At 40.2% G+C, this 25,647-nt stretch overlaps 2 protein-coding genes across 3 annotated transcripts; both read right to left on the bottom strand.

Annotated features, from left to right (window-relative positions):
* Positions 1-13,698: 13,698 nt before the first annotated feature.
* Eth (ecdysis triggering hormone) lies at positions 13,699-17,584 on the bottom strand. Its single transcript, XM_076792004.1, has 6 exons — positions 17,478-17,584; positions 15,888-15,955; positions 15,250-15,434; positions 15,098-15,179; positions 14,311-14,401; positions 13,699-13,842 (listed from the first exon to the last, which is right to left on the bottom strand). The coding sequence occupies exons 2-6, from the start codon at positions 15,934-15,936 to the stop codon at positions 13,773-13,775; spliced, it is 477 nt and encodes a 158-aa protein (XP_076648119.1). The 5' UTR covers positions 15,937-15,955; positions 17,478-17,584; the 3' UTR covers positions 13,699-13,772.
* A 1,149-nt stretch (positions 17,585-18,733) lies between these two features.
* On the bottom strand, positions 18,734-20,718 carry Sifa (neuropeptide SIFamide). 2 transcript variants are annotated; one of them, XM_076795715.1, is made up of 3 exons: positions 19,961-20,718; positions 19,673-19,827; positions 18,734-19,045 (listed from the first exon to the last, which is right to left on the bottom strand). In XM_076795715.1, exons 2-3 carry the CDS (start codon positions 19,800-19,802, stop codon positions 18,954-18,956), a joined length of 222 nt encoding a protein of 73 aa, XP_076651830.1. In that variant the 5' UTR covers positions 19,803-19,827; positions 19,961-20,718; the 3' UTR covers positions 18,734-18,953. The 2 variants fall into 2 exon arrangements, with proteins under 2 accessions (XP_076651830.1, XP_076651765.1); XM_076795650.1 differs by having other exon boundaries at positions 20,277-20,717.
* Positions 20,719-25,647: the final 4,929 nt, after the last annotated feature.

Genomic DNA, 25,647 nt, shown 5'->3' with positions numbered 1-25,647 from the left:
TCGGCCCCGAACCGATAAAACCGGACATTAACGAGGCCATCGAGTTCGTTTTCATTGCCGTGGCGAAAGGAGCCACGATCGGGCGACCACGGGGTTCCCTTCTTCGTTGCTTCGAGAGTCCTCCCCTCTCCCCTCTCGTACCCCCGTTTTGGCCCACCGGTGTTCTCACGTGAGAAGCGGCACTAAGCGCCCGCCCAAAAACGAATATAGAACTTTTAGTTTCCCGGAGAAATATCGTGAGAGGACTACCGACTACCCTGTGAGTTGAAACAGAGAGGGGGGGCGGCTGAAAGGTGCAAAGGGGTGCAGGAGAAGTGTGAAAGGGGTGCAAAGGGACACTCGATAAACAACCCCCCGCGGCGGGCGCGGCAGATACGGGCGTTAAATGAAATTAGCACGGCGTTTAGTTTCGTTAGCCGGGCCTAGCTCGGCCGATCCTTCGGGTTATAAATTATTCTGGAATGACTTGCAGTGAAATGGCCGGCAAATGGGATAGAGAAGGCCGATCGGTTCTGCCTCGAAGGTGCGAGAGAGCGCCGACATGCAGATGAGGAGGGCGAAGACAGTAAACCGTCTGAGAGCAATTTGTTTTAGGGCGATATTTTTATTGTCGACACGAGCGAGTGGCTTTCTAGATACTTTGAAGAACATTCTTGTATTCTACCGCACGATCTGTCTAGCCGATCAACCAACCAGCTTCTTTTTCCGTAGCTCGCCGTGGAAAAATTGAAACGTTCTTTCCTCCTTGTACAATTTTCCTTTGGTCATTGTCTCGCGCGATGAACATTGCGTTTTCTTTTTTTTTCGTTTTTGGTAGGGACCATAGCTGTTATAACTCAAAAGAAAAATAGTCATGGAAGTATTTTATCGACTAAAATCGTATTGGTTACAAATAAGGATTATAAGTAACCGAACATTTTTTCTCTTGTTGGTAAATATTATCGTTGAGAGAAATTCTTTTCGATCACTTATAACAGTTATCAATGAGATTTTATTTCGATCGCTAATAACAGTTATCAATGAGAGAAGTTCATTTCGATCGTAACAGTTATTGATGAAGGAAATTTGTAATAATTATTATTAAATAGTACAACTTTTAAGTGGTAGAATGATACAATCAGAATTTTTAACGTAAAAAACATGAGTTTTTCCAAATTTTCTTCTGATAAATCACACAACACAACGTGAATTATGCACGCTAGTTTTGAAAAATACGGGAGTCTATATGATTTTCCCAGTTGCAAAAATGTTGAAAAATTTTTTTTCAGATTTTGTGTTGTTCTTATGGTCTGTTGATTCGTCTTGTACGAAACCATCTCAATGAATTTCACAGGCTTGGTTCATCCGAAAAACAGTAGACAACCCAGTAATTAAATAAGCAACTGAAATAAATTTTCTCATCATGAATTATTATGAACAAGTGAAAAGAAATTCGATTATCGATAACTGTTATGAGCGATTGAAATAAATTTCTCTCATTGATAACTGTTATGAGTGATCAAGATGAACTACTCTCATCGATAACTGCTTTGAGCATTCGAAACAGTTTTTCTTCATCAATAACAGTTATCGAGGAGGATCCAATTGTTTGGACACTAATAACTGTTATTTGTAACCAAAAAGTATAAAAATCGATATGTTTTAATCAGTTCGTTCTTCGAAGTTTTTTCTTTATATTTTTTGCAGATTATCTTAAATTCCATTAATAATCAGCTTTTTATTAATGATTTTTATCGTAGAAAATTTTAGAATAACTGTTATTTTTGGTCCATGGTTTTCGGTCACGAGACGACCCTTAGCCAGCAAGAAATAGCGTGTTAACTGGGTACCTAAAGGGATACTTTGGTCCAACGTGTCATTTTTAGGGGTTTTGCAAAGAAATCATGAAAGATTTTGGGCACGCATGTCTGTGAATATTTAAAATATACAAATTATTTTTTTAAATCAAAAATAATAGAAAATTACATTGAGAAATGGATGAGGTATCCTAAAATATTTTGGGCAAGTACTTTCGGTGGTTAAAACAAGAAAAATGAGGAAAAAAATGAATGAAGTCTTATCCTAAAATCTTTTAAGCAATTATCTTTGAGGAGAATATTGGAATTAAAAGAAGGTTCCTCACACTGCTCGCAAATAAAAAAAGAACAGCCTGCAGGACTTACTGCTTATTAAAAAGCAGTAGAAAATACAACCAATTAACAGAAATAACGACCAAGGATTAATTCGCGAACAATGAGCGTTAATCATGGGGTTGGAAGGTTGTTCCCTTAAATCCTGCAGACCCTTAACCAAATTAACGGAACACGTCTCTCGGTATGTACTAACAAGATTGAAGTGCTTTCGTTCCTTCGTTTCAGAAAATAATAGATCCGAACCGGACCGAGCATCCTCGCGTTTGTTCATTCTCACTGCAACAGGAAATCGTGCCGACGATGACGTTTCCCATTCTCCTGACCGATGGCCCAGTCGAAAACCCCGGGAACGATTCTCATTGGCGGATTAATTACCGTCGCTCGATAATATCGGCACGGTAGCTTCGTTTTGGCCGACACTTTAATGGCCGACATTGATTCGATGGTACGAACGGGGGAAAGAAGGGAATAGATACAGGGGACGGTAGCGAGAGAGGACTCGGTCTTTTATTTCGTTCGAATCTCTCGGTACTACCTGAGGAGATGTTCTTTCTCTACGCTCGTAGGAAGATAAAGGATGGTAATTGTTTTTCTTTTCCCTTTTTTGTTTTGTCCATCTCTCTCCCTCTCTCTCTCTCTCTCTCTCTCTCTCTCTCTCTCTCTTTCTTGTTCTATCTGTCTCTGGTTCCTCTCTCCTTTTCGAACGGGCTCGGTTCTCTCGTCGAGTTTCTGTTCTCTCTTCGAGCAGGGCGTCGCGTTGCCTTCGCCGTCATTACACGGCATGACAAGGCGCCTCTGTTCCAGGCTCCTCGACTTCTCGCCACTTTTTCTGCTCCCCATTCTCGTACCCACCTTTTCACACGCTTCTGAACGGCAGAAAAGACGACTCAAACCTCGAGGAAGCGACGTCTCCGCGTCTCCGCGCTGCGTGATAACCTTTCAACCCTCTTCAACAAACCGTCTCCCGCATTGTGAACCGTGATTGGATGGGGGAGGACACGTTGCGATGGAAGTCTACCTCGGAGAAACATTATTTCGATGCTGCAACCACTCCTTCCCACCCCCTCACCCCCTCCCTCGCGAAACATGCGCCCTCGAGAAGAACATTCCGAGAGAGATTCACGGTTTTATGGAAACTTTCGACCCTTAAGGTTATCTAGGTTATAAACTGAAAGAAACACAATAATAAAAGGAAACGCAATATATTCTGACTCGTTAAAATACAGCAAGGGGTTGGTGTTAAAAATTGGAAGTTTGTAGTGCAATGGAACGAGAATAACGATTGTGTAACACGAGAGAAATCGACAGGCAACTACTTCTTCCGAAACTGATAAAAATACAATGAAATTGACGCAACACGTGGACGAAGCATAACACAACTTGTAAACCGCATTACGTCCGTCTCCAGGGGGTTGAAATTCGCGAGATCGTACCCGGCCACTCGAATGTCGCGATTTCCATCGAATTGAAGGGGTAAAAATCTTCGAAACGATTTCGGAGATGATCGTTGGAAAAATTTATTCAACGGACTTGACCGCAATTGATTTAATTCCAGGAAGACCGTACCCTCCCGCGGCCCGTGTGGTCGTCGACGGCTTTTTGCCGGTTGGCCGGCGCGCGGATTTGACTTCTTTTTTTCACACGATATCCCGAGGGAAGTCGAGTCCAGTCGTCGGCAGGTCCCGCAGGTTTACGAGGTCCTACACTTGTACACCCGGCCTAATTGATCCGTGGCCGACCGTCTATTCTACCTGCGGGGATGAGAAGGCGGCACACGGACAGAGAGACACGGCTAGAGGCTTTCCTCTCTCTCTCTACACACACACACACACACACACACTCGGAATATATATATATATGGTATATCGGAGTGAAAGCCTACAGTTCTCTTCAGGGTGAAACGGAGCAGGAACCAGGAACAGGTCCCTGCATTTACTGCCAGCGAATTACCCTGTGAAAAAAGCTCGCTGCCTCTCGGAGAGAGGCGCCTCTCTATCTCTCGTCGTCGTCTAATTCCTCAGCCTTGTTCCGAACCGGGCGGCAACGTTTTTCTGAACCTAAACCCCCCTCACCCCCTCTCTTTCTCTCGATCGCCGTGGCTTTTTTACGCCTAGAAGTTGAAAAATAAAAATTTCTCTCGGATTACCTCCTTTGTGAAACCCCCGGCACGCTCGTTCTCGGTTTATGGTATTGCTGAGCTATTTTTAATAATTATTACCGACCCTCTATATAGCGACATGACCATCCTGCCGCTGTCAATCTATAAATCCGCGGGTCTAGTAATTAGTATGAGGGCTGCTTCGAATATGTACGACGATTTCTACGGCTTCAAGATGAAAGACGGAAATCTAGAATTTTTAACAAACAATATCTACTGTCTGACGATCGAGTTCCATCACGCTTTTAGAAAATGGTAAGCAGAAAGAGTGCTTTAAATATGAACGAAGACTCCAGGTTCTATGACGAAAGACAGCCAGAACTGTCGCCAGTTCAGCTTCCCTTAAATTTTCAACCTTTAGACTGCAAACACTTTTACGGTACCGGCAAACTATGGGACTCTCATGTCCGATGCGGACTGAGTAATAGTTCTTCAAAAGATCTGAAAACATTCATATAGTACCTTCGAATATCCTAAATTGAGATCATCACAATGACCTTGACTCGAACGTCCCTTCGTTACAGTATAAGGGTCGAAAAGCGGTGGGTAAAAAAGACTCTCTAAAATATAAACGAGGTGTGCGCAAGACGGAAGTGAAAGGCTTGCAGGTGCGTGAATTGCAAGTCTTCGCGGTGTCTACTATCTTGGTACAGTTTGACAAAGCCGTGACCACCCTAGAAGTCTCCTAACCTACCCTCCCGGAAGAATCGTAGTCGTGGTCGGTGCTGGGACTACTAGGAATAGCTAGTAGCCTTCTTCCTCGACTGGTGATGCCGCGGACGTACTACGGCGCAATCGATTCGCTCCCATGTCCACGGTGCATGCGAATGTCGCCGGGACACACGAGTCTTTCTCTCTGACAGTATCGTTTCGACAATGGGAGAGGGCAGTGGGTCGAAATGTTTGGCGACAACGCGCCGTGGGTGAATTACTGGCGAGAAAGAATAAGGGCGGCGTGCGGAGGGGTGCGGGTGTTGCGGGGGACTCTATTCAGAGGATGGCAAACACCAACCACCAACAAGTTGGTCGTAATAGGTCGCCGATCGGCCGGCGGTCTCGTGAAGCACGGGTCGAGAGAGAGGGGGGAGAGAGAGAGAGAGAGAGAGAGTCCGTTGCATGCCACAAATTGGCTCAAATATTTACGCAATTGGCATGATAACCGCATTACGTGATTATGTACGGTTGTTGCGCGCGATCCCGATGCTCACCCTCTCATCCCATCATCACCACCAGCCAGCCCCCCTCCCCCCTCCTACACCTCTTCGTCATCCTCCTCTTCCTCCCCCTCAACATGGTTTACTCTCCTCCTCCTCCTCCTCCTCCTCCTACGTTCTCCATGACCTCCCGTATAAACGGCAAATCAGGGTTATTAAACGACCGCTCGCGGGACAAGCGCATTGTTCGCCGGTGCCTATGCAACTTCCGCCTCGACGTTCTTCCTGTTCTTTTCGCCGAGCCGCGTCTTTCATTTCCCGCACCCCGGTTTCACTGATGTCGCGATCCTGTTGGTCAAGCTACCGCCCTTTGTTTGGGAATGTGCGAGATTGCTTTGACGATCGGTCCGAACGGAATTTGTGGAAGTCACTTTTACATCCGGTCCGAAAAATCAATTTTTTTTTTTTTTTGGTGCGGTTAAAGTAAGAGCGTTGAATCTTGGAAACGGGTTTGCCGAATTTTCAATAAGAAATTTCAGATTTTATAGCTTCGCGTCACACAACTGTCTTCACGATTTCAAATATTGCGCAATTAATTTACCGTACAGTCTAAAAGAATTAATGCGCGAGGGGGGTTTTTAAAATTTTTTAATAATTATAAACACTTGCGTCTATCTTCTACAAAATTGCCAGCAGAACAGCTTTCGTTCGCAGTTCGACAAAACGGTTAGAAAAAAATCGTACACTAACTTTCGTGGTGTCATTGTACAGAGGAAGCATCAATCAGCAAATCTATGGTAGATTCAGTCACGAAAAAAATCTTGCGATGATTCTACAGACGGTACAAGTTATAGCATTTTCAGAAGAAACGTGCGTTCGGTTTGCCGTACACTGCATCATGCAAAAACAAGAATACGGAAAAAACGAGTACAAAATTGATTGAAACCACTGTAATATCAATTATCGGAGTACATACTTTTTGGAGCCACTCTGTAACTATCACGTTGTGCCTGCGATATTGCCTTACGCTGTCCGCTGTCGATGAAGACAGTGTATCGCGGTGCGGAGCGGTGTAAAAGTTGTTGTAAAACGAATTTCCAGGAAGAGAACTGTACGAAGAAGTTGCCAGTTGCTAAAGTAGGTTATTATAACTGGAATAACGATGTGGTTATGAGCCTGCGGAAAATAATGGGCAGATTGTCCAAACAAATCCAACTGAAAATTATAGTGCATCGTTTGTTTGTTTTATTTTGTTTTTCTTTTTGCAATCGTACAGTGGCTGCGGGCATCCATATTTCATTATTACGTTAACAATTTCTTTCATTAGCGGATCCCAAGCGAGCCCGTAACTGTATAAATTTAGCCGCAGCTTAGCCGGATGCCCTGTTGATCACGTTTCAGTGCGCTCTCGGAAGATACCTCGATAATTGCCGATTCCAGGAATGATATTTTTACGACGATTTAATATCAACCTTGCGCGCGAAAAAATCAACATAACGCGCTCCATGGATTATAGATGCGTGGTCATGCAAATTCGTTCGACTTCTAACTCTGAAAAACTGCAAAAAAGTGCATCCCGACCGGTGGTACTGTAATTAACAGTCGTTTGAATCGATTATAAAATGTAATTGAAAATAGAATGGTTGTCGTTTTAAACGCGGCTGTGTACCGACCGTTTAAAAACAATGAAAACGAACCTGTTTGTCACAAATTTGTCACAGAGCCCCGCTGTAATTTTTGTACGCTTTTCCGTTCTCTAACTTCTTGAATCCATTATTAATATCATAGTATCATAATCTCGAATGCGGTAAGTGCAACAGCGCTTTCCAACGGTGATTAAAAACACATCGTTTAGGATCATGGAGGTCTATAGTTAATCAATCTCTAATCACGTTGAAATCAACAGAAATCAAGGAGTATATATCACAAAGTATTCAATATTTTTTATAGCGTTTAGCGTACTAAACTCTTTACTAATCCGCGATTACCATACAAACCACTTCTTGCAGATGGTATTCCGACAATTTTCAAGTAGTTCCTTTCTAACAAGTCCTTTGCAAACACTTTTTAATGGACAGTTAAAATATTTCAATTGTAATATGAAAGAAATGTTAATAGTTCTGGTGAGCTATGTTATGGTCTTTCTGAGAGTAAAATGATTGAGTACTGCCATCACAAATTTGTTAATGGCTGCTATGGAAGCTATGTGTAAATATAGCAATTCTAGTAGTAGCAAAGATATTTATAATTTTTAAGCGAGCTATCTTGTGGTTTCTCTAAATTCATTAAAAAGACATGACCGTTTTACCGCATGCGTTTGAATAAATTTCTACGAAGCTCAGCACGTGAATATTGCAATTCTACTAACTGTTTACGATCTCTCTGAGTTCGCTAAAAATTAAGGCAATCCTCCCACAAGTTCTCAAATATTTTCTATACACGTATGAATATCTCAATCCCAATAGTAAGGAAATACTAATAATAATAGTAAACCGCTTTGTGGTCTCTCTAAACGCGATAAAAAGAAATAATAATCGCAGCACAAGTTTTCGGGTATTTTCTATGCAGTCTGAGGTGTGAACATTTCAACACCTGCAGCAAAGAAGTATTAATATTTCTGTGGACCATAATTAGCATGGCCCTCCCACAATATTTTAAGGGGCCATTTTTCAAGATCCTGTAGCAAAAAAATTTCCCTAGTACAATATTTATACTTTCAAATGAGTGAATCGTTAAAACAAAAATTCCATTAATTTCTTCAGAAAAAATCGCGTTTCTCCAAACTGCTCATGGCTGCGTAGATATTTTCAAGATAACAACTTCTGCTCCTTCGACTTAATCATTCCCCGGAGTGGCCGGCACTAAAAATAATCCTAAAATCAGCCGATAAAAAGGAGTCCCGCCGGGACCACTGTGTCATTACGCCGATCGTCGAGATGACAAAGGATTTTTCCTCGAACGTCGGGCCACGTTCCCCTCGGCGATCCTCGCGCAAAAATGGCAAAACAGAGAGACGAAACCGCCATCGTCCCGGAGGCGAAGTTCTGCTCGGTGATTTTGCCGCGGCCACGAAGAGGAGGCTTCTTCTTCGAAAATACAGTTACTCTGGCCGGCGATCTAGCGCCGATCCGTTACGTAACACTCCGTGGAAACGCTTGCTTGTGTCTGTCTTTCTCTCTCTCTCTCTCTCTCTCTCTCTCTCTCATTCTCTTTTTCTCTCCGCCTCCTCAGCCGCACGGAGAGAACGCGCGTTACGTGCGGTTTCCGTAAATTGCTACGTGCAAACCAGCCAGCCGATCCTCGAGCAGACGAGCCAAGGGCTCAACGTTGCTGCCTTAACAGCAACGGGCTCTCCTCGACACGTCGTCAGGAAACAACGCTCTTCTGGAACCATTTGCACCCCCGTTGCCCGAGGAGGTTACACGGAAAGCGCGAAAAAGACGCGAGAAAATGGTTTTATGAAAAAATGTGTTCCTGCCGTTGGTACCACTGCCTGATGACTTCTGTTTAAATGTCAGTCCCCGCACATCGGGGTACCCAGGCCGACCTATCCATCGAATGAACATATTAAATGTACAAATAACACGATGTCATCTTCATTCTTGAAATTCACAGTGACTTTATTGTTTCCTACAGCGTTCAACAGAATTTTAGTGACGAGGCTCTGCATGAACGTTCATACATCCAGTTATACTGCTACCATCTCGATGGAAACATTGGAACATGCTCCCCAAGTACGAGACAATATGTTCTAAAAATTTCAAGAAGAACTGCTTCGTGGTTTTTGAAAGAAAAAATCGTATATGTCACTGATCAGCGATTTGCATCTTCAGTAACGAGGCATCACCGAAGTTCGGTAACGAACGTTCATAGGATGACGTGTATTTTAAGATTCTTAAACTATTGAGTTGATCAAGTTCAGCCTCTCTTCTACCCCGCATAGATTTCGCATTGTCATACGAAATAGTTTGATCTTAAGAAGGAGACGTCACGAACGGCTCGATTCGGCGCGTCGGTATTACGGCACCGGTCCGCCACGGTAGTCATTACACGAATTAAATAATACTCGGTATAATTATTTGGAAAGTTTACGGGCGAGATGTATGGGTCGGCCCCCAGAGCCCCAGAGGCTTTTAATTACAAGCGGCTGCGAATGCTTCCCGAGGATTACGCGTTCATTGCGCGGCCCAACCCCCCCCCCACCCCACCCCCACCCCAACCCCCCTTGCTCCGGAGTAATTAGCCGATGTTTAGAAAGCCGATGTCTATCGATGACGCTTCGTATCTGGGACGAACGTTTAGTGAAACCGGAATCGTCTCCCATTGTTCACCTGGGAATTTGATTCGATGGCGGCGGCCGACGCTGCCACGGGTAAACCTGTAATGAATTAAAATTACCGGTTACACGGGCTGCCTCCGTGTAAACACAAAGCATTGATTTAAACGCGGGGATTATTGTGATTACAACAATTTATTGTTCGGCGATCGTTGGGGTTGGGGAGCGTGATCAGCGCTGAGAGACACTCGCAGCGCCAGCTTGCCGCGAAGATACCAAAGCTTTAGACACGAACTGCTGGCGACATCTTTTGAGGAACGACCGCACAGACTTCGAGTCGCTGCATTTCTTCGTGGTTCTATGTTACCGACTTCGTTGAAAAGATTCTTGGACTGTAGTGGCACAGACGAGGTATAGGAGTCGTCTGTAGTAGTGGACTCTGGCCGAATCGGACGGCGAGTTCCGGAACTACGTCAATCTGCAACGTAAAATTGGTACGATGTTAGTATAACAATTTGAGAACTCAGGAAAATTGGCAAATTCTGACCGTTAGAGCGATAGAAAAATGTGTTCCCGTAGATGTTTTTAAACTTTCGGGGGCTTGAATTAAAGCTGAAAGATTGTGCTTTGTGATAGGATTATTAAGATTTAAGAGAAAATGCAATATAATTTCGCAGAATTTACAAATCCCGATCGATAACTCGGACAAAATTGAATAAGTTGATTTTAAAATGTATTCCAGTGGGAATTTTGAAACTTTCGAGAGCTGGTAGCTTCACTTTATGATAAATCCATTTAAGCTTGCAGAAAGATTAGAAAATGAATGATTTGGAATGAAATCTGGCTATGGAAGAAGTCGCAAAGAATCAATTATAATTCATTATGAAGCCTGTAAATTGCACGAGTTTGCAAGTGTGAATTATGCATTTATCGACGGTAGATGAACTCCTGTTATCCCCAAAGGGCCTCCATAAAGTGATACCGAAGTAACACGTCCTCTTCGAGGTATTCCACCCGCGCGTCGGCCAACACGAGTTGGAAATGATCGTGTGGCTCGTCTAAGCACTACCCTCTCATTATCATAACCGCTTCTTGGGCACTAATCCGAAGTCGGTTCTAACGAGGAAACCTGGTCGTGATGTCCTCGGGGGCGAGACGCTAGTAAAATGACGTGAAAACACGATGTACAATCCTTTTCACGCCAAATTTCTCAGTACAGGAAGTTGAATTATTCATTTTAGATAACTATCAGCGAAGACTTCAGAGTAATCTACCTATAACTGTAATAAATTATAAATTCATCCACTTAAGGAACTCTCTTCTTTAAATGACTGTCCCTCAAACTTTAGGAAATGTTCACTGTAACCTACATTGTCACAAATTATAAACTAATTCTAGTAATACGAAGCGCTTCTCCTCTTTTTCCTGATGATTGCACACAATTTACAGATATGTAAATCTAATTAGATTAAAAGCTGGAATTATCTGATGTGTAACGATAGACTCCATCGACTTCCATTTTCTCTCCTCTTAACCCTCATACACAACTTTCTTCTCTCTTCAACCCTTATCATAAAAAAAAAACATTTTCACTTCCTACTATACATCAATAAATCATGTTTCACTTATTATGTCGCATTAGAAACAAATAAAAACGAAATCAAACATTTTACAGCAGGCCTGTCCAACTTCTTCTTCGTCGCGGGGACACGCCCCCACAGACTCCTTCTTCTGTTATCAGGCCTGTCCAACCCGCGGCCCGTGGGCCACATTTGGCCCGTTCTCCCACTTCATCATTCCGCTAAGGTGAGAATTGACGTTCCCCCACTATTTGACACGGTCGTATCGTCAGAAGCGCAATTGTTTCTATCGCGGACCTGTTCCTATCATGGTTATAACATATGATGGGGGCCTGTAGGGGAACGGACAGATTGATGGTGGGGACGGTGTGGCCCGCGCAGTGTCGCCAGATCAAGACTTATTCCCCCACTCTAATTTCCCTTTCTACCGCGCTATTCCCCACGCATCCATCGAGGCCCGGTCACGTGACGCGTTCCGTGTCAGGCTAACTTTTTCCCCTCAATTTGTGCTCCTTCCCTTCATCTATCGACACTGGGCCCGCGACGAAGAAGAAGTTGGACAGGCCAAGAAGTTATTGTTGTTATTAGTTATAATATACGATAGGAATAGGTCCGCCAAACGTGCCGTTCGACAGGCATGTTTGACAGTATCCAGAACATCGAAATGTGTGAATTCTTACACTGAGGAATGTGTGAAAGTTCAGATCGTGCATTTTCTGCACATTATTCAGTCTTTAGACAACACTACGGTCCCTCCTGGTAAAAAAGGACTGCCTGGCCGCGGTTTATTTGGTCACCAGTTACCAAGGCACTTGTCCAGAGGAAAGGGGTGCTCCGTCCAGGCGAAACATTCGATGCACGGTCGCATTATTATATGACCCCTTTCGCGTCACATTTTTTTTTTCGCATGCTACCCGGGATCGATAATCAGCAATTATGCAAGACACGGCAGTCATGGCGTGCGTACGCACACGCCGACCAACATCTAGGAAAATTATCTTCCACATGACAGGCCGCTGCAATTGGGGAACATTGCAATTTCGTGATAGCACAGCTCTTGTGAAGGCTGGCATCGAACACCCTAGTCCTTTCTTCGCGACATGTGCTCTCCGCAACCCCTTGTTAGGAGGTGAGCAGTCATTCTCACAAATATTTTCAAAATTCGTAAAAGAACTGTATGTCACGTTGAATCGAAAGCTAGGGTATACGCCTGGCAATGGATACAAATCGAGGTTGAACAATTAATTTTCGTTGGAAAAGAAAGAGTCAGTCTATGTACAAGCATAGAAAAAAGTGTTTGTCGTTTGTACCTTCTTTTGCGGCTTTAAACTTAAAATTCAAAATTTAACATAATTTAAAATATAAAATTTCACTGTGATCCGGAAATTAAAATATATTGCAATCCAACGCATAATTGTAGTTATAAAATAAAGTGCTAGTCCTCGTGCAATTAAATTAGTCTAATCAAACGTAAAGAACAATGTGTATGATTTCCAATACGTTGTAATAAATGCGTTTATTCTACACAATTAAATTAATCAAAAATGAAAGAAAATGAGTTTGCTACTTAAACAACTGTTGAAAGTAAATGCATGAAATTAACGTGGATTTTTAGCTTTGTTTAAGCGAATAAGTTCAAAAGATTTCATTATGGTTAGCCAAATAAATTAGAAAATGGCTGTCCCATGTAGTACATCTCTCCTGTACGCAGATACAGCAAGAGTATCATTAATTTTCCTCAAGAAAGGCGATCGATGACACATGCCAAGACATCTGCCAGGCCACCGAAGCTTTGCAGATCACAGACTGTGGCCTTTTGTTCCTCAACCGGTGGCGGCAATTTTGCTTTAGAACTGCATCTACCTGCGCGCGTGCAATCGATGCAGGAAGCATCGATCCGACCGGCAAAGAAGGTAATAATCGCGAGGACAGAAATGAAATATCAAATTAACGTTACGCTCCTCGATATCGCGTCATTAAATCTTGTCAATCATTTCACTGACGCACAGAAATTTCCAAATACATATAACGAAGCTAATAATTATGATTTTGTAATACTACATCGACATTTATTGCTTGTAATCATAAATAGGAGCACAGTGGGTAGAAAGAGGTCGACGCCATTTTTTGTCTCGACGCATAAAGAAACCCCTCCATTTCTCTCGTATTTTTTTTTGTTTTCAAAATTCATAGCTTATAAGAAAATTACCGAAGCATATGCGACACTGCACCTGCCTGAACTCGAAACAAGATGACCGGTTTCCATTATTCGAATTTAGAGGGAAATTATCCGGTGTGTTGCGAGACATGTGTTTAATACGAGGACACAGAGGGGAGACCGATACACACGAAACAAGAACACGTCTCGTATTTACATGTTTATTGTTCTCGATATTTTTCCCAACACCTTACACCGTAAATAGAGTACAAGTATATTTTTGAACGTGGCCGCACAGCGACGCCCGGTTTATATTAATTGCCCTGAAAATCCACGGCCTCGTTCCCTGTCCTCTTGCTTCGCTTCCATATCTCGTTATCGATGCTGCAAAAATCAAAGAATTGTTGGATCATTTAGTATAAAATGTTAGATCTTAAATGTCGTTCGATCGTTCAAATAATTTTTAATTGAATGTTTAAAAGTTACATGTCTCAAAAGGTTAATCGATGAAGAATTGCATAAACTTTTAAGTAATACGAATGCGACGAACAACTTCCTAACATTCCAGAATTACTAAATTGCAAATTATTTCGAACCCGACATTTTATATTAGATGATCTAATAGATCCATTTATTTTTCTGAATATTTACACTTTGAGACATGTCTAATATGTTCGCCATCAGCATTCATGGTTGCAATATTCTATTAAATGTTAACCCGTCTATTCGTAAAACATCAGCAATAATATTGTCATAGAAAAATTAAAAATTCTTCTAATATGATACTATGGGTTATGATTTTTTCTAACGATAAGCACAATTTTATTATAATTTTTGTTTCGCCGAACTTACTCGTCTGCTTCCTCAGAGTAACCTGCCAAGGTTCGCCATAGTTTCAGCGAACCCCCTATTCGCAGCGGAAAATCTTGCCAAGTCTGAGCATCTAACAGTAGCGATAGAATATTATAGTCTTGAAAAATAGTGTGCAATCAGTACAGTATAGTCTTGATCTAAGTCCAATCCGCGGGCTGTGACCGTGCCAAACGTACAAAGGAAGAATGAGTGTAAACATGGACCGCGTGGCCATAGGCGCACTACATACCGTCAATTAAACCACTAAATAGAGTTCAAATTATATCGTGTTTAGTGTCATTTTTATCAAAAAAATAATTAATAATAAAAAGTACAAGTTTCGATTTAAAGGCCTGGGCTTATTCTGAGCCCCTCACGGGGTATGAGTGCAGGGGATAAGCGAACTGACTAAGATCGTGTAGCTCCGTTCGGCTTAGATCAATACTTTACTGTACATTCTTAAGCTACAAGCTATTATACTAAGTTGATGCGTCAACTCATCTCAAAGGATATGCGAATTTTCTTTCGTATTTTTGGGAACATTAGTGTCCATTATATATTCTCTCATTTTCTACAGTAGATATGATTAAACATACAATATTAATGGTAGTAACTATATTCTTTTAATGCGCCAAAAATATGAAAAGAAATTCACATTACATATGGGAAAATTGTAAAGCAGAAATGAAGAGACATTTCCTCGAACAATTATCTGCTAAACGAATTTGATCAGTATTTAAATTGTTTGCTTTTGAACAATGTAAAATATTTAATTGAAAATGTTTACCGTCGACCGACGGATAGTCCATGCGTCTCTTTATGGGGCCAGAGAAAGGATCCTCGTTGGTGTAAGATGACCAGGATTCAGGCTAGCAAAAATTAATTTTAATTTAGCAATGTTCTCAGGAACGTTTCTCTATTTGTATTAATTAAAAGCACCTGCGATCCACTGTGTCCCTCGTATTTAGCTGTATTCTTTCGAGATTTGAGGAGCAGGTCCTCGTAGCCGTCGCTCCGACCCACGCGAGGTATGTTCTTTGCAATTTTCAAAAAGAACGCTGGCACTTCGTCGGCTTTGGTAGCGTTTTGGGAAATTAGCATCACGAACGTTCCGACTAGAACCACTGGGACATAATTCATGCAAAATTAAAATTTTGTTGATTTAAATTTCTTTCCTCAAGCTACTGCTTTCAAGAAGAGCTATCGACATACAAATACTACATACAACTACTAAACAAATTAATATTTCCAGAACCGAGTGTTTCTCAAAACAGATTATGATGTTTCACTTCATGCACAGCTATTCTTTCCAAAAAATTTGTGCTTGGAAAGCCAACATAAAGCAATTTTCTAAAAATTATAATTAGTTTAATATTAATTAATTATTGTTGTGTATCTTTTCGAAGCAGACAACTAGCAAAATGAAGCATTCTAACTACATATGTACTCATAAGAAATAATTTCACCAACTCTCTTTAGCACACAAAAATTCTCAAAAACACACCGCGATCACTACCACAAATTTCAACAACAATACAACAACGAATAAAATATAGAAAAGCATAAAACGGACTCACCGCTAACGAAGTAGCTTCGTCCGCACACGGAGGACCGCAGAAGCAACATGTTCCTCTCCGAATTTGATCTGCAACCGATTGAACCACCCCGTTCAGTGTCCCACTAAGAGCATTCGTTTGCAAAATAGAAACAGCGAACGCAACGATTTTGGGTTTATCCGACGGTTAGATCGTCTCGATGGACCATCGCCATCCCCGCGGGAGATAGATTTACGATCGACAGCGGGCAAACTCGCGACCGACACGCGTCCCACGACTGTATGGGGTGAACTGCGCGATTTTCATAGGACTTCTTCCATTATAGTGGAGAGTGGACAGAATACTTGAAGATCGTGGGCGAAGGAGCTCAAACGTGGAAGCTCGGTCGCATTTAAATATTTCGGATGTTTGCACGGGCATTCGTGATCATGCGTGAAAACCGACCTTCGAACGAGCATAAACGCCTTTAACACTAGATTTACGGGACCCGTCCAAATGACGGATTCTAGTATTCTTAATTCACGATTATCGAAATTGTAAAGATGCACGAATGAGAAATTATTCAACCAATTTATTTCTTTGGGTAAAAGAAATGTCTAAAAATTTGGATAGATACATTTTCGTTATTTTTATAAAGTAATGCAGAATAGGAATATTTAGTGACCCGTAAACTTAGTGTTGAAAACAGCGAAAACTGGGCCATAATTCAAACTTTAAGAACGACTCAAATACCGAGAAAATTGGCCTCGACGGTGCAGCTTTCTTAACGCTAGGTTTACGGCTTTAGGTTTAGGCTTCTAATGTTTTTAAAACATAGGCTTCTATATTTGGGATTCTAATATATTTTTTTTTTATTATCTTCTAATATTTTTAATAAAAATGCATCGGTGATGAATTATTCAAGAAATTTATTTCTTTGGATTTATATTATGAAAAGGATGGCTAAACATTTGGATAGATATATTCTTATTATTTTGATAAAGTGATGTGAAGTAATCACTTTCAGGAAACCTAGTGTTAAACTGAAGAAGAATATTATCCAATCGACGCACACGAATTTTTATACGTTCTTTAATATAAGTTATATAATAAAAGTATTTCACAAGGATCTTTTTAGCGAAAATCTTACAAATTCATGGAAAAAGAACAAAAATTTCATGATGTGTTCTTTGTGCTTTTTAGTGGCAAATTTTTTAACAAATTCCTTGCTTAGAAATTATATAGGGAAATAAGCACTATTTTGATCCTTGGCAATGTAAACATTTCCTGATATAAACAGATATGTTTCGAATATTTGTACGAGTTTCAAAACGTCATTCGTGAGTTTTTTCAAAGACGAATTTCTCTATGTATTTAAGCAGAATTTCGGAAAGATCGTTTGCTGAATAATTGGATCATGTCGAACGCACGGTATTTGTATTTAGGAATGTTTTGATTGTTTGCATGTGAATGTTTGGTGATATAAAATGATAAGTGTGAAATGTATCGATGCGTTCCTTCTTTTGTTGCGTGTACACTTGGGATACAGGTTACGTGTGTAACAGAGGAAGCCAGATAACGTAAACCAGAGAAAATTGAAACACGGTTTCTCGGCTCGTGTGCTCTACTCACCTTGCTGTCTGTTCACGATACACTGACGCCGCATCCTGCTTCTGTTTCCTATTTATCACCAAATCGACGATTAATTAAGTATTTCGATCGTGTCGATACGGCGAATCGGTGGCTTGTTCCGCTCCCCCATTTTTTGGAATTAATTTGTCGTTGAGCGGACGTTGCTGGGAAAGTTTTGTCTGGCGAGTTTAAGAATCCTTTTGAATGATCTGGATGAAATGTCTGATAGTAGAAGTAGGTAAGTATTTTCTTAGATGATTTTCGGTGATTGTTGTTGACCTGAAAAATTGTAGAAATTGTGCTTGTTAGTTGTCAAAATTTCTGTGGAGGTTGCAAAGAATTTTTCAAGAAACTTTGGCAAAAGGATTTCGTTAAAGTTGTACGGTGATTACATAAAATTTATTTGTGGGATTTATTGAGTGTAAGTGAACATATGCCCATTGCTAGTGACAATTATTGTACCCTCTTATTTGTTACGAAATGGTTTTTGGGTTACGAACTGCAAGCATTATAACCCTTATCCGGGTAGGTGAATGAAACGTGCCTTCCATATCAAACTGTTTGATCTGCATTTCAGATATCGAAAGAAATTTTATTGAACTTTTCTGCTCGCGAAAATGAGTTTATTTCGAGAATTCCGTTGCGAAAATCGCTTATTTTCCACGTTAACTATATATTTAAACGTTGGAATAACCAATAAGTTGAAAATAATCTGCAGCTTAAAAAGAACCTTCTCCAAAGAACTTTTTACAAATTCGAATGACTAGTCAAGTACTGAAAAGAATAATTATCATCTTTGTGGACTATTTATCACAGGAAATCATCCACACGAGAGTGTGTTAATTAATCCTTTAGCTACGGGAGCCTATCAATAGCATTTTAAACGATTATGCTAAACAAAAGAGCAGCTTAAAAACTTTCTTTTTAATTATAATCTTAAAAGAAATTATTACATTACTTTACTGGAACTAATTTGTTGATTTACGATTAACATTGCTATTGAAACATTTATCAAGAAGACCGTAGCTGTGAATAACAAATTCTTAAAAACTACGGATCAGCTGATAATGCGTTAACTGGCTAATTTTAGCAGATCCTCATAGTTATATTTCAAAATTCAGTCAAACAAAAATATTGAAAATAAAACGACTCAACACTAATCGTGAACATTAAAGATACCTTATATGGGGAGGGGGATTTCTTACAACTATTTTCTCGCAAATAATTGTGATCAATTGATTTTAGAAAATCTTGACATTTTATTGTATGAGTACCGTACAGTTTAGAATCGATTAATCGAAGCCTCAGACGAGCGTTTTCGTAAGGACACGTGATTTGGACGATGCGACGAGCCTCAGAACATCTAATCGATAAGTAAGAAACTTGCGAAGCTCGGTTGACGTATTATTGAACATTGATAAGGCGGGTAAGCAGCATTGATAATATACGAAGTGAATCCTGGTCGATTTAGTATCTTCAGTTGGTGAGCTGGCGGGCCTCCCACGCATTGCAGGTTTCGGCGACAGTCTCGCAGATGGATGACAGGGCTCGGTTGGTCATTTCGTAGTCTGCAGAAAAAATGCGAATAATTAGTAAGAAGCCACCGAGAAATCGTATGCTCTCAAACAAAACTGAAAATCACAGTATAGAACCATGAATGACAGTAGAATAATTTTAATATGAGACGATGGTGGTGTAAAAGTACATTGTTGAATTTTAAACAGTAGAAAAATAGTAAAACGGACGAATACATCTTAAATTGATTCAACGGAGTCATAGAAGTAGTTCAGAAAATTTATAACAATGAAAAAGATATAAAAAATATGAATCTTTAAATGATTTGATAGAGACTACTTCTTAGAATTTTAAACAGTGAACAAATTCTTATAAAATACATAGAATCACATAAAGTGTTAGGCAATGAAAAAATTCTGAAAACAATAAAATAGGATTTGAGACAGTAGAAGCTCTGTCAAACATGATCTTAGGGGCCTAAAGAGGACTTCATAGAATTTTAGGCAGTGAGAGAATTGCAAAAAAAAAGCGTTTCGTAAAATTTTATACTTTGGAAACAACGAAAAAATTACAAACTATATGTAGACAAATTACAATCCGTATAAAACGTTCGATTGAGATTCAAATAGAAAAAAAAACTTGCAGAATTTCTGAACGATTGATAGAAATTTTATACTTACTGGTCTCAACGATGGATCGCTTGCCGAAGATGCTGCCATTGAATGGCGGCTTCCTGTAGGCAGCGTCCACGGTGATAGCGAGGACGAAGAAGATGGCGAAGATGGCGAAGACGATGCGGGTGGACACCATTTTGATGATTTTGGTTTTTGGTTTGCTTGAAATGATATACGAATTGCAATGATTCTATACGAATGAAACACCGTGACAAAGAATACGAACAATCCTTATGTCTCTAGACCTCGACGCAAAAGGAACTTGAGAGTTTACGATGAACGCGACCGACTTACTTTCGAGATACGTAGAGACTTGTGCGGTAGTTGATGAAAGAATGTTGCAAACAAGGCAAAAGTCTCGAGCTTTTATACTCGTGGAAACGGCTAAAGACAAATGTCGCCGTCAAAGACAGGCGGGTCACATTATTCGCAACTGTACTCGTCAGGAAGCTCGTCTAACATTGAATCGATCCCTCGAAATGTGAAAATTCTTTACAGTGAACGATAAAGATGAACGCTCTTCGCAGACGTACAAACCGGAGAAAAGACGCGAATAAAGAAAGCGATTCTACAAGGAATATATCTATGAAGTATGTGACTCGGATGATACCTGAAGCTGAGATGTCTTCTCCAAGGGAAGGATGAACTTGTTCTGTCGTCTCTGGAAGACGGATCGGCTTTTATAAGAAGCCGACCACGATTCGTTACACGTGGTGTGACATTGTTACACGTGACAAGTTATCAGGAACGGTAATTCAATGAGAGGTAGTTCTGATTGACTTTTGTCCCAAGAGAAATTACGATCCATCCGAGGAAAGGAAAAGGGTGTCTAAGGCAAGAGATAGCTGAACGCTATGAGATTACTTGGTTATAAACAATTATTTGTTGTATGTTCGATGTGGAATAAATGTCACTCGATCATTCACGATCGTAGAATAAAATCTTTTCGAGTCTAGGCTCGATTTCGGGCCGATTCGTCGAGTGTGTTTTCGAATGCATTATTTGTAGGGATTTTTGAACGTTTCGGGGCTCAAATTAATAGGTATATGATAGTACTTAGTGATAGGAGTATTAAGGCTTTCAAAAACATTATGAAGTCATATTGAAAAATCGGTGAAACTCGATCGTGAGCACGGTCGAGTTTGACTCGATCATGGAGATATACTTGGAGTCGGTTTTTCAATATCTCCCTGCAGGAATTTTTGAACGTTTACAGATTTAAATTAAAGGTTATATGATGGCACTTTGTGGTAGGGGCATTGAGGATTAAAAAGAATTACAGAGTCATCGAAGAATGGATAATACTTGACCGTCAGTACCGTCAAGTTTGACTCGATTTATCGACCCAGTTTTGGAATGTATTCATAGCATACTGCGGATTTTGCGCATTTATAATGAAAATGACTAGCTGAAATAGCAAACTGTAAAAACATTAAAAAAATCCAAGAGTCCTGTCCTAAATCCTCCTCGATTTATTGAAGTTATTGAAAGAAGAAATACATTTTTATGTAACTTCTATTTCTTACAGTTGATTCAGACAATTTTTATTTTGCATAAGATTTTGATTTTGATTTTTTCTTTTTTAAATATCGTTTGCTTTGTAAAAGCTGTACTTAGCACCATTGCTCGTGCCGGCGAGACGCTGAAACTTATGGGCCATTATTGGCCCATAGATACATTTTGAGCTACAAAAATACAGACGCCTGTTGAAATAAACAAATATAGATACACGTTGAGATACCAAAACAATATATACAGCTTATACAATAATCTCCTCCTTACATATCCCCTTACAAATTAATATCGCATTTCTTACAAAAGTCATTGATTATTTTAAGCGAAGAGACGCTGAAACTATTAGGCGAATATTACTAGCGTCATCTGTGACAACACTCTGGAACTCAAGTCTGTGATGCGTCACGACAAGTTAACGCACGATGTCACCACAGACGAGGGACATCACCATCACGGACGAGGTATAGAAGTAGATCAATCACCATATCAGCAGAGAGGATAGGAGAGTTCCCACTTTCGTGACATCGCCGGTTTTAGCATGGCACAGAACCGAGCAGTTTTTAGCATGGAAGAGAACCGAGCAGCTTCTAGCAGGGAACAGAACCGAGCAGCTTCTAGCACAGACGAGGTACAGGAGTAGGGGTTACCCTGAGATCGTCGACAACTCATTTCACCGACACTGTTTTCATCGACACGATTTGACCGACATTAACTTTCGTGGACAATATGTTTTCATCGACATGGTCAGATAGCCGACAAATATTTTCATCTACACGGTCTGACCGACATTATGTTTTCATTCACACGGTCAAATCGTCAACAAATGTTTTCATCGACTGTCCGTATTTACCAACGGGTTTGAGTTCATTCGTTTCCACGAACTGATAGCTACTTAAGATACTTACCAATTTGTACCTTTGCTACATCATGTGTACTTTATCGACAGCCACAATTTCAAATCTGACCCAGACAGAATTTTTCAAGTTGAACCCTTACTTTCCCGGTAGTGGAGGGGCGTCGCCCCCAAGCCCACACCCTGTATGAAGATTATAAGTTAAACATTTTTTGAGCCAAGACTTATGTAATTTGAAATGCAACGGATTATGTCAGTGGAACGAATGAACTTAATTCTGTCGCTAAATATAGACTATCGATGAAAACATTTGTTGACGATTTGACCGTGTCAATGAAAACACAGTGTCGGCCAAACCGTGTAGATGAAAATATTTGTCGGCTATCTGACCATGTCGATGAAAACATACTGTCCACGAAAGTTAATGTCGGTCAAATCGTGTCGATGAAAACAGTGTCGGTGAAATGAGTTGTCGACGATCTCAGGGTAACCCGCTCAAGACACGCTTTAAAAGTTACTCTGTATCTCGAGTACTATTAGCCATTTTTACTAAAAAGATTAGGTGGTAAGATAGCCAAGAGGTTATTCGACAGCATCATTGGTAAGAGGAATTCTTACAATCGTTAAACAAGCAGAGACAATAAATTTATCAGTGTACATTTATCCATGGTTCAAAAGTTATTCTGTACCTTGAGTTCTATCATCTATCTTTACTAAAAAATTAGATGACAAGATGGTGAAGGCAATGCTTGTCGACATCATTGGCGAAAGGAATTGTTATAAACATTTATATTATAACAGGAGCTAAGGTTTATACAAACGGCGAGATGATAAGGCGGCAAATCAAGCGAGCCAAGGACAACGGGCAGCGGATTCGATATTTCGGAATTTGGGAAACGATGGCCTCGCGACAAGTATGACAACAGGCGTAAACAAAAGGTTTACGTCTGCGTTCGTTCACCCGAGGCCGGCCTCGAGCTCGAAAAGCTGAGCTATTGTCAACGCCGATTCTATATCTCGGTTTCTATAATTTATTTTTACTAAATAATTAATTGGCAAGATGGTCAAGGGAGTGCTTGTCGACATCATTGGCGAAAGGAATTGTTATAAACATTAAACAGCCAGAAATAATAAATTTTACAGTGAATTGCGTACGATAAATTAGTGCGTGCGAATGTTCGTGGCTTAAAAGTTATTCTATATCTCGGTTTCTATAATTTATTTTTACTAAATAATTAGTTGGCAAGATGGTCAAGGGAGTGCTTGTCGACATCATTGGTGAGAGAAATTGTTGTAAACATTACACAGCCAGAAATAATAAATTTTACAGTGAATTGCGTACGATAAATTAGTGCGTGCGAATGTTCGTGGCTTAAAAGTTATTCTATATCTCGGTTTCTATAATTTATTTTTACTAAATAATTAGTTGGCAAGATGGTCAAGGGAGTGCTTGTCGACATAATTGGTGAGAGAAATTGTTGTAAACATTAAACAGGCAGAAATAATAAATTTATCAGTGAATTGTGTTCGATAAATTAATACGTGCGAATATTCGTGGCTTAAAAGTTATTCTATATCTCGGTTTCTATAATTTATTTTTACTAAATAATTAGTTGGCAAGATGGTCAAGGGAGTGCTTGTCGACATAATTGGTGAGAGAAATTGTTGTAAACATTAAACAGGCAGAAATAATAAATTTATCAGTGAATTGTGTTCGATAAATTAATACGTGCGAATATTCGTGGCTTAAAAGTTATTCTATATCTCGGTTTCTATAATTTATTTTTACTAAATAATTAGTTGGCAAGATGGTCAAGGGAGTGCTTCTCGACATCATTGGTGAGAGGAATTGTTGTAAACATTAAACAGCCAGAAATAATAAATTTATCAGTGAATTGTGTTCGATAAATTAATACGTGCGAATATTCATGGTTCAAACGTTACTCTGTATCTCGAGTTCTATTACGTATTTTTTCTAAAAAATTAGATGGCAAGATGGTCAAGGGATTGCTTGTTGATACCATTACCAAAAGAAATTGTTATAAACATTAAGCAGCCAGAAATAACAAATTTATCAATAATTACTATCGCGGCGATCGAAGTCTGGCGAAGTTAGTTTGGGGTGGGGGAGTTGCGCACCGCGCACCCCACCACGGCGTCCGCGCTCAGTCAGTCAGTCGTGGTGCGCACTCAGGACGGAACGGGAGGGCTCCGGGACCAGAAGGACGAAGGACCTTGGAGTTGACCAGAGGTTCTCCAGAGCTGCCCTGGCCCACCCTGGCCTACCCTCACCTACCTTCGAGTGGACCAGGGATCCTCCAGAGCTGCAGTGGACATCACTGGTCAACCCTGGTCCACCTTAAGCTGGTTCGCGGTCAGACAGCGGTTCCTGGAAGCCGTCTCCGCTCACCTTGGTCAACTTTCAACAGCTGGTAAGTGACAATACAAATATACATTTTCTATTTTGGTATATGTGTTTATTCAACGAAAGCGGTCAATTACACTGTCCAACACCAAAAAAATTTTGCAATACCTGTTGGGTGATTCTTATACACTTTGTCATCCTAAAACCGAATCTGAAAGTAGAATTGCTCCATCACGCAACGTTTTCGAAAAATTTTGGTTTTTGTAAAAATGCCCGATTTTGATACGAAACGACGTGTTACGCAAAAACTAAATACGCGAGAAAGTTCAAATTTGAGTCAAGAGATAGAGGGGACTCTCCTCTACATATTCATATAGTCAATTATATTTTTATGTACTTCCTAATAGTTGTAAATGGTTGTTAAAGTTTGAAAATGTGCCGACGCGGGTACTTTGTACGCTCTATTTTTGTATTTATGTGAAAAATCCTTTATCTAGCAGGAATTTACTATACAGGAATGCATTCTACAGACATTTCTGGTAAAGAAACCATTCACGAAAAGTATTTGGTTCCCTTAATGTACGAGAAGGATCAGAAAATGTTAATTGACAGCGTGTGCGCGACGCGTTCGCGCCAGACGGCCATTGCAGCCTTTTCGCGACTCGCCAGGGCCGTCGCTATGCGTAGTCGACGTTGGTACCACTCAAGTATGTCTTTGCTTAGTATGCTTAATTAAATACATTTTTTTTTGTCTTTTTGGGTGCCAATCATTACAAAAGATTATGAAAATACGAGTTATATTCACATTTCATTGTGGAAATGCTTAATAAAGAAAATTGAATACAAAAACTTACCTATTTCTGATGTAAACAAATTAAAAATGTTTCCGCCTTGCTCGACGTTTGTTCCTGGTATCCCGATTTTCAATAATAAGTGTCCAGCAGTAATCAGCAAGCATCCGCACATAAGTCTTTTCCTTTGTAACGTTTTTCCATTGTTGAAATATCTTGATGAAAGATTAATGCTGGAATTGTATTCCTTGTTTTGATTTTAAAATAATTTCGTCATGAATATAACAAAAACAGTCCGGCTGATTTATACACTTCCGCGAGATTTTATCGATTTAATATAGAGCGATCTATGTCTTAATTACGTACTTCGATCAATAAAATCGATAAAAATACAATGGATTTCAAGATTCTTCCGATTAAAATAAGTCCAAACACTATGTAAATGGGACTATTTTTA

The sequence above is a fragment of the Halictus rubicundus genome, chromosome 1 (genome assembly GCF_050948215.1).
Source record: "Halictus rubicundus isolate RS-2024b chromosome 1, iyHalRubi1_principal, whole genome shotgun sequence".
NCBI lineage: Eukaryota > Metazoa > Arthropoda > Insecta > Hymenoptera > Halictidae > Halictus > Halictus rubicundus.
The sequence above is the reverse complement of the archived record's forward strand: the minus strand, read 5'-3'. Positions and strand labels throughout refer to the sequence as shown.

Coding starts and splice junctions, on each gene's coding strand:
- Eth (XM_076792004.1), bottom strand. CDS start 15,936: ATGTTGCTTCTGCGGTCCTCCGTGTGCGGACGAAGCTACTTCGTTAGC. Junction 15,435..15,887: donor ACGAAGCTACTTCGTTAGCG/GTGAGTCCGTTT, acceptor ATTATGTCCCAG/TGGTTCTAGTCGGAACGTTC. Junction 15,180..15,249: donor AGGGACACAGTGGATCGCAG/GTGCTTTTAATT, acceptor AATTTTTGCTAG/CCTGAATCCTGGTCATCTTA.
- Sifa (XM_076795715.1), bottom strand. CDS start 19,802: ATGGTGTCCACCCGCATCGTCTTCGCCATCTTCGCCATCTTCTTCGTC. Junction 19,046..19,672: donor GCGATCCATCGTTGAGACCA/GTAAGTATAAAA, acceptor TTTTTTCTGCAG/ACTACGAAATGACCAACCGA.